At 32.0% G+C, this 14036-nt stretch overlaps 1 protein-coding gene across 1 annotated transcript; it reads left to right on the forward strand.

Annotated features, from left to right (window-relative positions):
- The first annotated feature begins 105 nt into the window (after positions 1–105).
- LOC127700581 (inositol monophosphatase 1-like) lies at positions 106–10344 on the forward strand. Its single transcript, XM_052204131.1, has 8 exons — positions 106–136; positions 1824–1892; positions 3053–3186; positions 4338–4488; positions 5301–5409; positions 6716–6821; positions 7552–7703; positions 9284–10344. Exons 2-8 carry the CDS (start codon positions 1827–1829, stop codon positions 9391–9393), a joined length of 828 nt encoding a protein of 275 aa, XP_052060091.1. The 5' UTR covers positions 106–136; positions 1824–1826; the 3' UTR covers positions 9394–10344.
- Positions 10345–14036: the final 3692 nt, after the last annotated feature.

The following is a 14036-nucleotide window of genomic DNA, read 5'->3' on the forward strand; positions in this document are numbered from 1 at the left end:
AGAGAAATCATTTTTTTTCATTCTTTTAATGACTTTAGTTATTTCTAAAACCAGTACACAATATTATCATTTATATTTATCTTATTTACCAAGGGAGAACACTCTTATAACACAAAAGCCGGATCCACAGAAACCGGTAAGACAGAAACTGTTGTTCAGCGGTTTGAGGTATTGTTTGGTTGGCTAGAGGCTGTGACACCCCCTCCACCCACCCCCACCCCCCAAAAAAAAAACAACGAAAAAAAAACAATAAGCTAACAGCAAAAATAAGTTACAAGTAAAAGGTTCATCATAACAAATGGACAAAAATGGCTGTATTTTCACTTCAAAAACTACTCTGAGTACAGACTTACCTGTCCAGTTGGAAAAGTTTTAATGCCTGGCATCCACTAGATATATAAAAAATAAATGCATTTTTATTTTATTGCATTGCTTGAAGTTCTAGTCAAATGTCATCGTCAATTATAAAATTTAACATAATTAGTATAAAACCTGCCAAAGTAAAAATTTCTTATAACTGTAATTTAATATTTTAAAGATTGTAACATAAATGGGCCACATTTGAAATAAGCTGTATCGCTTTCATGGGCAATCAAGATTAGGTATCAACAATTATTTTAAGATTTTATGATTTTAGTATGTTTACATGTCTGCTATTGTTTTATACTATTTTTGTAATGTTTTATGTAGATACTTGATCAGATAAATCTATCTATCTATCTAAGGAAAAGGTGGATTAACATTTACAAAAATCATATATATTACTGGAGTTTATAAACCTTGGTATATATGAGCTCAGTAACCGTAAGCTGCGGAACTGTAGCTCTTATGTCCTTATGATATACATTTAAGTTGACAATTTACAGACCATACTTGAAATCAATCTTATTTATAATGCTGGAAAGTTTGTAAATTAATGTAACACATTGTTTTCTATTTGCTTTTCACAAATGGTCTGCTCTGCAGTGAACCAGCATGACCAGTATTTATACCAATAAAAAATAATTTGTATTTAATTGTAATTTAAAACTAGATTCAGGCTTACGGAAGTGAGATTCACTAAAGTCCTTTAAAAGTAATCTATTGATTTGTCAGAGCTGTATGTGGACTGCAGAAACTAGAACCTTTGGCTATAGGATTTTAATATAACATGTAAAACCAGATACAAATACCATTATTATTAGTCTGTCATTCAGTGCTCTATAGGCTAATTAAAATGACAGTGCTATGTGATTGTGAACACAGAGCAGATATAAGTAACAATAACAGCTAAGTTGCCATCTAACATCAGTTTCACTTAGTACAGCCATAAGATGTGGGGGATAAAAACAAATTTTACTTGTACGCAAACTTCTGCTATCTAGACCATATCTTATGATAGTAAAACACACGTTTAAAAACCTGCACAGTCTAGTCTCCATATATCTGGACGCAGTTCTATACATTAAAATTAGAGTAAGAACAAACACTTTCATTTACATGTAATTTAAATTTGGATTCATAATTTACTGGGGAAAGATAAAGCTACAAAAATTGCCTGTTACTACATGTACTACATGTACTATGAATAGTCTTAAACAATTAGTGATAATTTAGAGAAATGAATGTGACATTCTAAGTTTAACATGTGTACATGGTTTGAATTATACTATTTTAACACTAAAAAATTACCAGTAAATATATACATGATATAGGACAGATCCAAACAGTCATGATTGGTTAACGTGACAATAATTTGGATCCAGAAGCCAAAATTGTGCAAACAGACATCATAAATATACAACACAACTGACTTCAAAAATTATGTATGTTTCATATTGTAGAATATGTCTACTGCAGAAATTCAAGATTATTTAAAGACAGCTATAGAAGTTGCCAAGGAGGCAGGGGAGGTAATTATGAACTAAAGCAATGTCATTGATAATATATAATTCACATTTTTATGCCCCATCTAGGGGCATTATGTTTTTCGGTCTGTACGTCCGTCCGTCTGTCCCGCTTCAGGTTAAAGTTTTTGGTCAAGGTAGTTTTTGATGAGGTTGAAGTCCAATCAACTTGAAACTTAGTACAAATGTATACATGTTCCCTATGATCATGATGACATGATCTTTCTAATTTTAATGCCAAATTAGAGTTTTTACCCCAATTTCACGGTCCACTGAACATAGAAAATGATAGTGCGAGTGGGCCATCTGTGTACTATGGACACATTCTTGTTTTTATTTAGATTAAAAACCAATAATTAATTTAAAAACTGATTTATAAAGAAAGAATAAATTACAAAAAATTCCAACAAGTGCTAAAAATGTTTTTGATCAGTTTCTTGATTTTGCCATTCAGTATGTTGAAATGATTGTATAGTCTTCAACCTGACCTTAATCTACAAATGTATGTTATATTCTCCAATATGTTTACAATTTAAGATGATTGTTGTGTTGCAATGAGACTTTTTGGTATTAATGCTAAACCAACATTTACAATGCATTGCTATTTAACTTTTTTTCTAAGCCCTATTGATCCAATTGAACACCTAAACAGTCTTTTAAGATATATATATACATGATATATGTAGTAGAATAGAAAGAAAAGGCTACCCCCCCAAATAAAAAAAAATGGAAAAATGGAAAAACAGTTACATAAATAAAATTATGATACAATGAAATATAAAAAAATACAATAAAGATGAAAATAGAAAGATATATAACTACAACAAAAAGTATTACCAGTAAAGTTAGTCTTCAAACTTCCATTTGAATTCTGGTAGCATCATTGGCTATTCATTTCAGATATACTTGGTATATATATTGAAGCGAAAGACATGAAGTATAGTTGATCAAGATCTCTTTATATTGGATATGATGAGTTCAATAATACTGACATACCACACCTTTTTATAGGACCTATTTGTATTAATATTCATATCAGTAAAAACGGATCTCATTACTTAGTTGAACAAGGACTGTTTTTTTATTTGGACAATGAGGTTGAGAATAAATGGGTATGACTCAATCTGACATTCATTGCCAGAAGTTACCCTAGATTTATATTCTAGGTAGTAAGAGAAGCCTTTTACAAAGAGAAATCATTACAGACAAAAAGTAACTATGCTGACTTAGTGACAGAAACAGATCAGGCTGTAGAGAAACAGATAATAAACTCATTTAAAGAAAAGTACCCAACTCACAAGTAAGGCAAATAATCAGTATGAGGTGACATATCTCAGTATTACAAAATAAGTATGGAATCACATGACCCCTTTGCTTTTAACACGCACAGATATATCACTGTGAGAGAGTGAGAAACATAGATATTTATATAAGTTTTAACAAAAGGTCCAAGATGTAGTGCTTCAGAATTTATTTTAAATGAAAATAATTTAAAAAAAAAATAATTTCAATCTCCATATGCATCTGTATTTCTCTCAATCTGATTAAAAACAGATCCTGTGTGTCCAAGCTTTGCTAACAAGGATCTGACAACACTCTATTCTAATTTCTGCTTTAAAGACCCTGTGGGATCCTCTGGTTTTGTTGGATTAATACACACCTTCAAACATTTGAAGGCTGAAATTTAATTGGCTGATGTAATAATTACCAGAACAGAAAGTAAAACGTCAGATCCTTGTAAGCAAAGCTTAGACACAGGATATGTATTTCAATCAAATTGTATTTCTGTAAAAATTAACATGATTTATAACACCTGATGTAGATCACATTGTCAATTTCCAAAGACGCTGCTTCAGCTTTAGCCATATGAAATCCTTTAGAAGTTTGATAGGTAGCTATATGAAAGCCATACTTTGACCTATAATTGTTGACTTTTTATACATTGTGACTTGGATGGAGAATTGTCTCATTGGCACTCATACCACATCTCCTTATTTATATAATAAAATCCTTGCTGTAATGTATTGACTTCATGCTGTAAACTAGCTGTCCCATAACTGACAACATTTTTATTTGGCTATCTTAAGTCGGGAACCTTGTTAAGGGTTGTCTTTTGCTATATCTTTTTTATCTTTTGTCATTTGAGAATATAGTGTGTTGATGGCAGATCTTTAATAGTCTGTTAAATTATTTCACATGTCAGTTTTAATTGACTAGGAAATCACAGTAATTCAGTTCAACCAATCTAATAAACTTCCTAAATAATGAAAATTAATTATGTCAAGAAGTACAATTGATCAAAGAAGGTATTTAGAAAAAAATCAATAATAGATTTGATTGAGTAAAATTTTACATGTTTGCTTCATATCTCTCGTTATACTACTCAATATGCATGAAATATTTGCCACTGGAATAAAGCAGCCTATGGTATATCAGTCCTTTATTTTATAGATTTATAGGTGAGGAATCAGTAGCAGGTGGTCATAAAACAGAATGGACAGATGACCCCACATGGATCATTGACCCAATAGATGGAACAACTAACTTCGTACATCAAATACCACATACATGTGTGTGTATAGGACTATCTATTAAAAAACAGGTACGGACTTATACTTCAATTCTTAGAATTTACAGAACTAAATGATCAATCAAGGTATCGTCCTGAATATGCATGAAATATTTGCCACTGGACGTTAAACAACCAACAATCAATCAATCAATCAAGGTACTGTTGAAAAAAAAATTCATTGGTTAAAAAGTGCTTTAAATTTCTGTGTCATTTGGTCTCTTGTGGAGAGTTGTCTCATTAGCAATCATACCACATCTTCTTATTTTTATATTTAAAGTTTGCAAATACACCACAAAATGTACCTTCACCTTTTCATTAGATACATCACATAAGTTGCTCAAAGAACAGTTTATAAAACAAATAACATTTAAAAAATTACAAACGAAAGTGGACCAAGGCCTCGTAAATCTTGAATACGATAGAATCCCTAAAGTGGATACCTCGGGTATGAAGGGTTGTTACAATGAAAAACACAAAATATGAAAGCAGTTATAACAACACAACACTTTAGGGGTTGTTGCAGTCATTTAATGAGATTGACATGTTTTGATACCATCATCAGGATAACATTTAAGTTATTTATGTGCTGTAGATTTTTCTATTTTCATGGGTACCAATTTTCATTGATTGAGTAAAAATTGTATTGCATAGATATTTGATTTCATTGATTTGGCAGTCTGTGTACAAGCTTATAGAAAATGTATACTTTGTTGAACATTTAAATGTGGTTCACCCATACCCACAAAGCCATGAAACTTGGTATCCCACGTATTTGAAATTTGTTGGCATTTTAGAAGATGTTCCATTCATAATAATTATTGTTTCTTCATATTGTTTTTTAGATGGTAGTAGGTGTGGTTTATGCCCCAATTTTAAATGAAATGTATACAGGAGCAAGAGGACAGGGAGCGTTCTGTAATGGTGAACGTATATCTACTTCACAACAAAATGGTAATTGTGTTGGAAATCACAAAATTCATTTCAAATTATTTATTAACCTTAGTAACAAGTACCTACCAGAGGACCAAAGTACTAAAAGCTGCAAGGGTTTAATAGAATTTATTAATTAATTAAATAACAGATAAAAGATAGATTCTAAGGAGTCATCAAAGATGCCCTCTTATCATTTGATGTGCAAATATAACCCCTGAAAATTCTGAAAATTTGCAATTATTTTTCCAAAATTTATTCATGTTTAAAGCATAATGTTGTTCAGCCATTTTTGTGTATAAATGTCTGTTATGACATTACTTTGGCAGGATATCCATTTGTCTCTTTATCAGTCTATTCAGCTGTCCTGCTGTCTCTCTGTTAAGTGTGCTTTGACCTAAAGTTTCAAAAGTTTATACAATGTTAGGTGACATGAAGTCTACCTATTGATATAAATGATTATCAGAGTACACGTTTCAGAGTACTAAAAAAAAAATCTTCAAAATCTCTGCTTTTCATATCTGTGGTGATTCTTCAGATATGCAAATATACTTTCACTGAGTCACATGATCTTTTTGACAATGTCACAAATATTTAAAGTAAGCAGCACCCTTTCAATTTTAACAATTTCCATAGTAGTTGTACGAGAATTATGGGACATTAATCACTAAAAGATAGGCAACTTTCATTTTCACAAAAACTCGTTTGCTTTCATGAATCTGGTTGGTATTTTTATATAATAAAAGATTTATAAAGACAAGCTACCTTGGAATTTTGAAGATTTTCTGAAACACTCTAGTCAACTGAGAGTTATGGGACTTTGATTATATACATTTTTTCATATTTCTGTTATACAGTTATAATTTAGAGACAGGATTCTTATTTGTTTTGATTATGAAAACTTAGAAAGTTCTAGGTGTCACTCGAGGAAATGGCTCTTGGTGTCACACTAGGAAATGGCTCTAGGTATCACACTAGGAAATGGCTCTAGGTGTCACATGAGGAAACTTCCTATTAGTTTCAGATATATTATGTACTTATGATAATATAGCAACCTTGTCATCAATTTCATTTTAATATCTCAACCTTATCATATATCAAGATGCTTAAAAGTGACCTATTACAGTCGCTCATCCCTACCACTCATTACATAGTAAGTGCCACCCCGGCAACATTTAACAAATTTAGCTTGAAAATGTCCCATTGGAAAGAATAAGACACCTAATGATTTTTGGACCAGTAGATCAAAGTTAAGGACAAATTGCTTATGATTAGACTGTATACGTATATCACATGAAATAATTTACCAGAGAACAACTCTTTTCAGACCTGAAGCAAGCTATTATATATTTAGAAGGAGGGTCTTCAAGAGAACCAGATGTATTAAGAAGAAAATGTAATATTTATCATAAAGTCCTGCAGACTACTCGTGGGTATGTTCTTAAGATATTTGTCAAATATTTTCTAAAGTGACTAATTTGTATGACAGTATGTGATATAGATGACTCAGTGTTCTTACATTTATTACAACTTTTGCCATTTTTTAGACACTAAATGTAAGTTGTTGATTTGTCTTTGTATCATTAATATTTTTGCAATCATTGATATTTCACGTAGGTCATATATCATACAGTTATAATTCTTTACCCAAGGATGTGTTGCTAAAGTCATGCTGAGGAGGACAAGATAACATATACTTGCTATACCTATATTGTTACCACACTTATAAGTTATTACAAAGCAAGACTCTTGAGAATTAAATTTTTTTAAATTCTAAATAATTGCATTTTTGACTCTTTGATTGAATTTGAATTGCTAATGGTTAATGTGATATTATATGATTTTTCTGACCAAAATTATTACTGAAAAGAACAAAAGTTTATTTTGAAAGTTTTATGTTAGCTTTCAATTTCTGTGGCATTATTTGTTTTCTTGAGATTTTCTTTTACTTTCAATATTTTCTTTTTTTGTTTTTATAAATTTGTTTTAATAATATGTTTTTCAAGAGAATCTTTTGCCAACTTGCTTCAGTCATCTGTACCAAAACAGTCTTTGATATTTTATTCCTTAACAAAATGAAATGTAGAATTTACATTTTCCTAATTATATCTTTGATAGATGAATCTATCCTATTACATGTATATCTGTTTATGATTTATACAGGACGAGAACATTAGGTTCAGCAGCAATGAATATGGTAAATGTGGCTAAAGGAAGTGGCGATGCTTATGTAGAATATGGTTTACATATCTGGGACTTTGCTGCATCAGGGGTGATACTTATAGAGGCTGGTGGTGCAATGATTGATCCCTCAGGTGAGTATCTGTTATTTTACTGCATCAGTGGTAATACTTAAGGAGGCTGGTAGTTCTATGATTGATCTGTCAGGTCATTATCTGTTTTTTTAATGCATCCGGTGTGATACTTAAGGAGTCTGGTAGTTCTATGATTGATCTATCAGGTGAGTATCTGTTATTTTACTGAAACAAGGATTGTAATTATATATATTGGTAGTCCTTCGATATATTCATCAGGTAAGTATCAATAATTTTGATCATTTTATGTGAGGTCTGTTTTCATTGCAACATATGTGAGACCCATGAAAGACACTTTGCAATCTCCTCTGTGTGTGTCAAAGACATCTCTATGTATGTCAAAGACAGTGAAAACGTAAGTGAAACTCTAAAGGATATTTGGTATCCATTTGTATTAGCATTGGCACATCTCATTTCCATGGAGATTATTTGGCCCTGCCCCCTTAGTCATTGTCTATTGACTTTGAAATTATTGCTTCATATAAATGTTAAATTATGTGCTAGTTCAGTTTAAGTGGAACCATTCATGATATATGGTATGCAGTTGTATTAGTATATGCATATCATTTCAGTTCTATGGAAATTATAAGTCCCAATCCCTAACTCATGGATTAGTGACTTAAGAACTTTTGAATAGTTCACATGTTAAAGTTTGTGATTATGTCAGATTTAAGGAAACCACTTAAAAGTCAATAATATGTGTTAAGCAGTTGTATCAGCATGAGCACATCTTGTATCCATGGAGATCATATGGGTCTGCCCCCTTGATCATGGTCTATTGAACTTTTTCAAATTCCTGGGAGATAATTTGTTCATGCACAGTCAGTCATGGTTTATTGACTTTCAATGTTTTGCATATAGTTTACATTGTTAAAGTAATGTCATTTTAATTATGATGTTAAATAAGGGTATAACGTTTTTGACCAGTCCGTCTGTCAGTTAGTCCGTCCGTCCGTCCGTCCATCAGTCCATCTGTCAGTCCTGTTCTTGTCATTGCAACTCCTGAAACCACATAACAGAATTTCATGAAACTTTGTAGATAATAAGGACATACTATGTAGATGTGCATATCCACAGAAATTTATGATTCAATGTTTTTTTCTAGGAGTAATGCCCCTTTGAACATAGAATTTTGGCCTAAATATACAACTGCAACAGTTTATCAGTGCAATTCCTCTGAAACCAAATAAACAGAATTTCAGGAAACTTTGTAGTTAATGAGGACATAATATGGAGATGTGCATATCCACAACAAATTTTTATCAGTTGACTTTTGTAGGAGTTATGAGTCTCTGAACTTAGGAATCTGGTGAGCTTTCGTTTGCTCAGTGACAATGTGGAGTGTGGGGTATGTGAGTGTACTCACAAAGGTTCTTTAATTTTTACATTTGTATTTTACTATCAAAATAACATACATGCAAGAAATGTCTCTGTGCCAGCAGTTTATTTAATCTATTACCATGTTTCACATTTGTTAAAAAAAGATACTTTTAAGGGATAGGACTTTGGCATGATTGTAGATTTGGACATGTTCCTGCATAGTATCATTCATATAACATGATGTGTTTTGTGTTTAACAGGTGGTCCAGTAGATTTCCTTAGTAGAAGAATTTTATGTGCATCATCACAACCTTTAGCAGACCAGTTATCTACAACCATCCCAGAACATATAGAAATGGAGAGAGACTGAAAATTGGAGACTTAAGCAATCAATGTTACATTTAGAAAAAAAACATAGCGATTAATATGAAGATAGATTAGGGTGGTGTTCCTGGTTAATTCTAGTGCAAAACAAAAATGCATTACCATCAGTAATGGTTATATGGTGATTTATAGAAATCCTTTTTTACCTTAACTATAATCAGAGACTTAAGCAATATATGATACATTTAGAAAAAACATAGGGGCACCAGTATGAAAAAAAATTAAAGTTGATTTTCCTGGTTAATTCTAGTGGAATTAAACATCCTTTACAATCAGTGAAGGACATATAGGGATCTGAAGAAATCCAATTTTAGCTCAACTGACCTTGTTAGCTTTTATTATTGTTTGGTGTCTGACCTGCATGGTCTAGCTTTAACACTGTTAATAATCTTTTCCTGTATAACTACTTAGCCTAAACTTGACCTGAATAAGTTTTATCAGGTCCACTTTAAAGTTGGTAGTTTTTTCCATGCTGACCAACCAAATGAATAACTGGCATAGCTTACTATAAATAAAATTACAGCCATTTTAATTTGATGCTCTATCTTTTTGAATTTCAGTAGTATTATTAAGTGAATGCCCTAGATACTTGCCTTGTAAGGACTCATCTTCATAATGGATTTCTAAAATGGGTTGAATACTGCATTTTTATGATTGATTGTAAAATGACAGTGGGTATTATTCAGGTGATCAATTTAGGAATCCTGGACCTGTATTGTTGGGGTTTCTATCTTATTAATATTTTCCTCATATCTTTTATTAATTTTGATGGAGTCTTCTGTTAGTTGTTATAGTTTTATGTTGTTAATGTTATATCTACTATTTCATAGAATGAAACAATATTTATTAAATATTTTATGGTCAACTTTTTTGTATGTGCTTCATTTGTAGAGATTGGTATTTTATGTATAATAATAGTAAAACAAAGACACCATTAGTTATTTTTATTTGTTAGTAGTTAGACAAAGCTGCATAATTGTGACATTGCATTTATTGATGGATGCTAATTTTTATTGTGTCAACCTGGGACAAAAAGCACAGAATGGCAGACATATTGAAGATACTGCAGCAGGATAGTTTTAACTAAAGTTGTATATATCAGAAGGTAGACTTCCTGAATGCTTTATACCTTTAAACAGATGCCTTATGTTAGCTAGTTAAAAACCGATCTATCATCACTCCTGTTTTTCTAATATGTCACATGGGAGCGAAATATAAGAAAATAGGAGCCATGATAGATCTTTCAATTAAATTGATAGCTGCTGTATGTCATATGTCCATTATCCTTAACTTCATTTTTATGGATCAGCAACTTCTTAAAAAACAGTTACTGTTTTTCACGTGAATTTCTCACTTATAATAAGTACGATGTGATAGAATATTTATACTTATATTTGGTATAGGGATCTTTGCAAGGTCTATTTATTGAACAAACAGGGTGACCTGACCTTGATCCATTTTATAGATCAGAGATCAAGGTTAAGATATTATGATCAAGTCCTGATCTCAGATTTCATAATTCATAGGTCAACTATATTTGGAAAAATGATATATTTGGTGTATGGAATGATTTAATGGCATACATGTCCATATGACCTAGACCTTATTTTTATGTTTAAAATATCAATGTTAGGTTTTCGTAGTTTCTTTGGTCTTGCCTGTGGTATGCGAGACATAGGGAATACTATCAGGAGGTTGCGTCTGGGACTATTATACTAACGGGACTGGAAACCATTCACCAATCAGTGTAATAATATCAACATCATGGTCGTTAGAACGAGACTTTACCTGCGCTATTTATCGATACGCCATATTATTTTGACAGTGACAGCGTGCCTTGATCTTATAATTTCGGTAATTTGTTTTTTTATTTTATAGTTATTCGAAATGATAATCCTTAATATAAACATGATTACTATAATGATAAAAGATATCTCGATCTTTGACAGTTGTTATTAAACACCAAATCTCGTCTTAAGTGTTAATAAAATGCTCCGCAGGGTGCAGCTTGATACGACCGCAGAGGTCGAACCCTGAACAGTTGGGGCAAGTATGGACACAACATTCAAGCTTGATACAGCTTTGCATTTGGATTGTGATTAAATATTTGACACAGCATAGGTTTCTGACACAGAATGAATGTGGTCTAAGAACTTAAAAATTTTAAATTGGACATTCACCTATTATGGTCCAATATCCAAAATCTAAATACATGGTTAGATTCAGCATATCAAAGAACCCCAAGAATTCAATTTTTGATGAAATCAAAGAAAGTTTAATTTTGGACCCTTTTGACCTCAATGTGGACAAAGTTGATAACAGGGCCCAAAAATCAAAAATCTAAATACATTGTTAGATTTAGCATATCAAAGAACCCCATATATTTAATTTTTGTTGAAATCAAACAAAGTTTAATTTTGGACCCCGATTTGGACCAACTTGAAAACTGGGCCCATAATCAAAAATCTAAATACATGTTTAGATTCAGCATATCAAAGAACCCTAAGAATTCAATTTTTGTTAAAATCAAACTAAGTTTAATTTTGGACCCTTTGGACCTTAATGTAGACCAATTTAAAAACGGGGCCCAAAATCCAAAAACTAAATACACGGTTAGATTCAGCATATTAAAGAACCCCAAGAATTCAAGAATAAAACCCCATTGAAATTGGTCAAGAAATAAGCAATTTATACGAAGTATCTTCTTTTGCACAATACTGTGCAATTAGATATTTCTTGCTATTGCGCAATACTGTACAATTGACAATTTCTTGCTATTACGCAATATTGTGCTATTGGATATTTCTTGCTATTGCACAATACTTATTATATAATAATTTACACATCCTGTTTGGTGTGTATCTCCTACCATATCATTATTATTTGCTTTTAAATATAAATCAGAAATAACCAACTTAAAATGGAAAATTTTAAAAGAAAAAAAAAGGAAAAAAAGAAAAAAAAAAAGAAAAAAAAAATAATAACCCACCCAAATTTGTCGAACCCCCTTATGATTCATCACCCCCAAACTCAATCCCAGCCTTCCCTTTATGGTATGGTACCTTGCAGTACAATTTCAGAGAGATCCATACACTTGAACACTAGAAAAATGTGTTTTTTGGCCCCTTTTTGGCCCCAAATTCCTAAACGTTTAGGGCAATTACCCCCAAACTCAAACCCAGCTTTCCCTTTGTGATATGGAACCTTGTAGTACAATTTCAGAAAGATCCATACACTTACACACAAGTTATTGTCCTGAAACTAGAAAAATGCTTGTTTTTTGCCCCTTTTTGGCCCCTAATTCCTAAAATATTGAGGCAATTACCCCTCATTTTCAATCCCAACCTTCCCTTTGTGGTATGGTACCTTGCAGTACAATTTCAGATAGATCCATACACTTGAACACATGTTATTGTCTGGAAACTAGAAAAATGCTTATTTTTGGACCCTTTTTGGCCCCCAATTCCTAAACGTTTCAGGAATTACCCCCAAACTCAATTCCAGCTTTCCCTTTGTGATATGGAACCTTGTAGTACAATATCAGAAAGATCCATACACTTACACACAAGTTATTGTCATGAAACTAGAAAAATGCTTGTTTTTTGCCCCTTTTTTGCCCCTAATTTCTACAATTTGGAGGCAATTACCCCCAAAATCAATCCCAGCATTCCTTTTGTGATATGGAACCTTGTGGTACAATGTCAGAGAGATCCATACACTAACACACAATATATGTCTGGAAGTTACAAAAATGCTTATTTTTGGCCCCTAATTCCTTTACTGTTGGTACCATAACCCCCAAAATCAATCCCAACCTTCCTTTTGTGGTATTGAACCTTGTGGTACAATTTCATAGAGATCCATTCACTTAAACTAAAGTTAGAGTGCGAAAACCAATGTGTCTTCGGACGACGCCGGACGACGACGACGACGCCGGACGACGACGACGACGACGCCAACGTCATACCAATATACGACCACAAAATTTTTTTTGCGGTCGTATAAAAATGACATATAAAGATTGAAATTTTCAGGATGAAAATAGCGTGGGGACGATGTGGAAAAAAGTATATGATTCATAAAATTTCTTATAACTGTTGATTGAAAAGAGATACGCAAGTTCGGTTTGTTGTCAAATCATATTTATAGGTTATACTTTGGATTTGCCTATTTTTATTGTCACTTTTTTAAATAAAAAGTGGAATATACATCTCTTTCTCATTACAACCGGAAACCACATTCACGGCTCAAATAAATTATACTGTTCCTATAAAATTACCTACTCCTTTTTATGTGTGCAATATTTTTATTATAATCAGGGTTGATTTTGCTTAGTAATGGTCTTCTGGTGGCATTAGCATATAACTTTGTGAAAATATGTACACTAGGTTCCACATTTAGAACTACAAAAGTAGGCCCGTATACAGCCATATTGAAATTTTGGTGTAAAACACGATGTTCAGAAAAGTTCAAAACAATGTGGCTATATTTTTATGAGACCCGGGTAATTTTTGTTATATGAATTAATTATGAACTGAAATTGTAAACATTTGTTTTAATTGCACACTTATTTTTTTTATCAGGATTAATTATGATCTGTTAACCTTTGACACGTTGTTTTCTTAGCGT

The sequence above is a fragment of the Mytilus californianus genome, unplaced genomic scaffold, assembly GCF_021869535.1.
Source record: "Mytilus californianus isolate M0D057914Y unplaced genomic scaffold, xbMytCali1.0.p SCAF_5, whole genome shotgun sequence".
Classification (NCBI taxonomy): domain Eukaryota; kingdom Metazoa; phylum Mollusca; class Bivalvia; order Mytilida; family Mytilidae; genus Mytilus; species Mytilus californianus.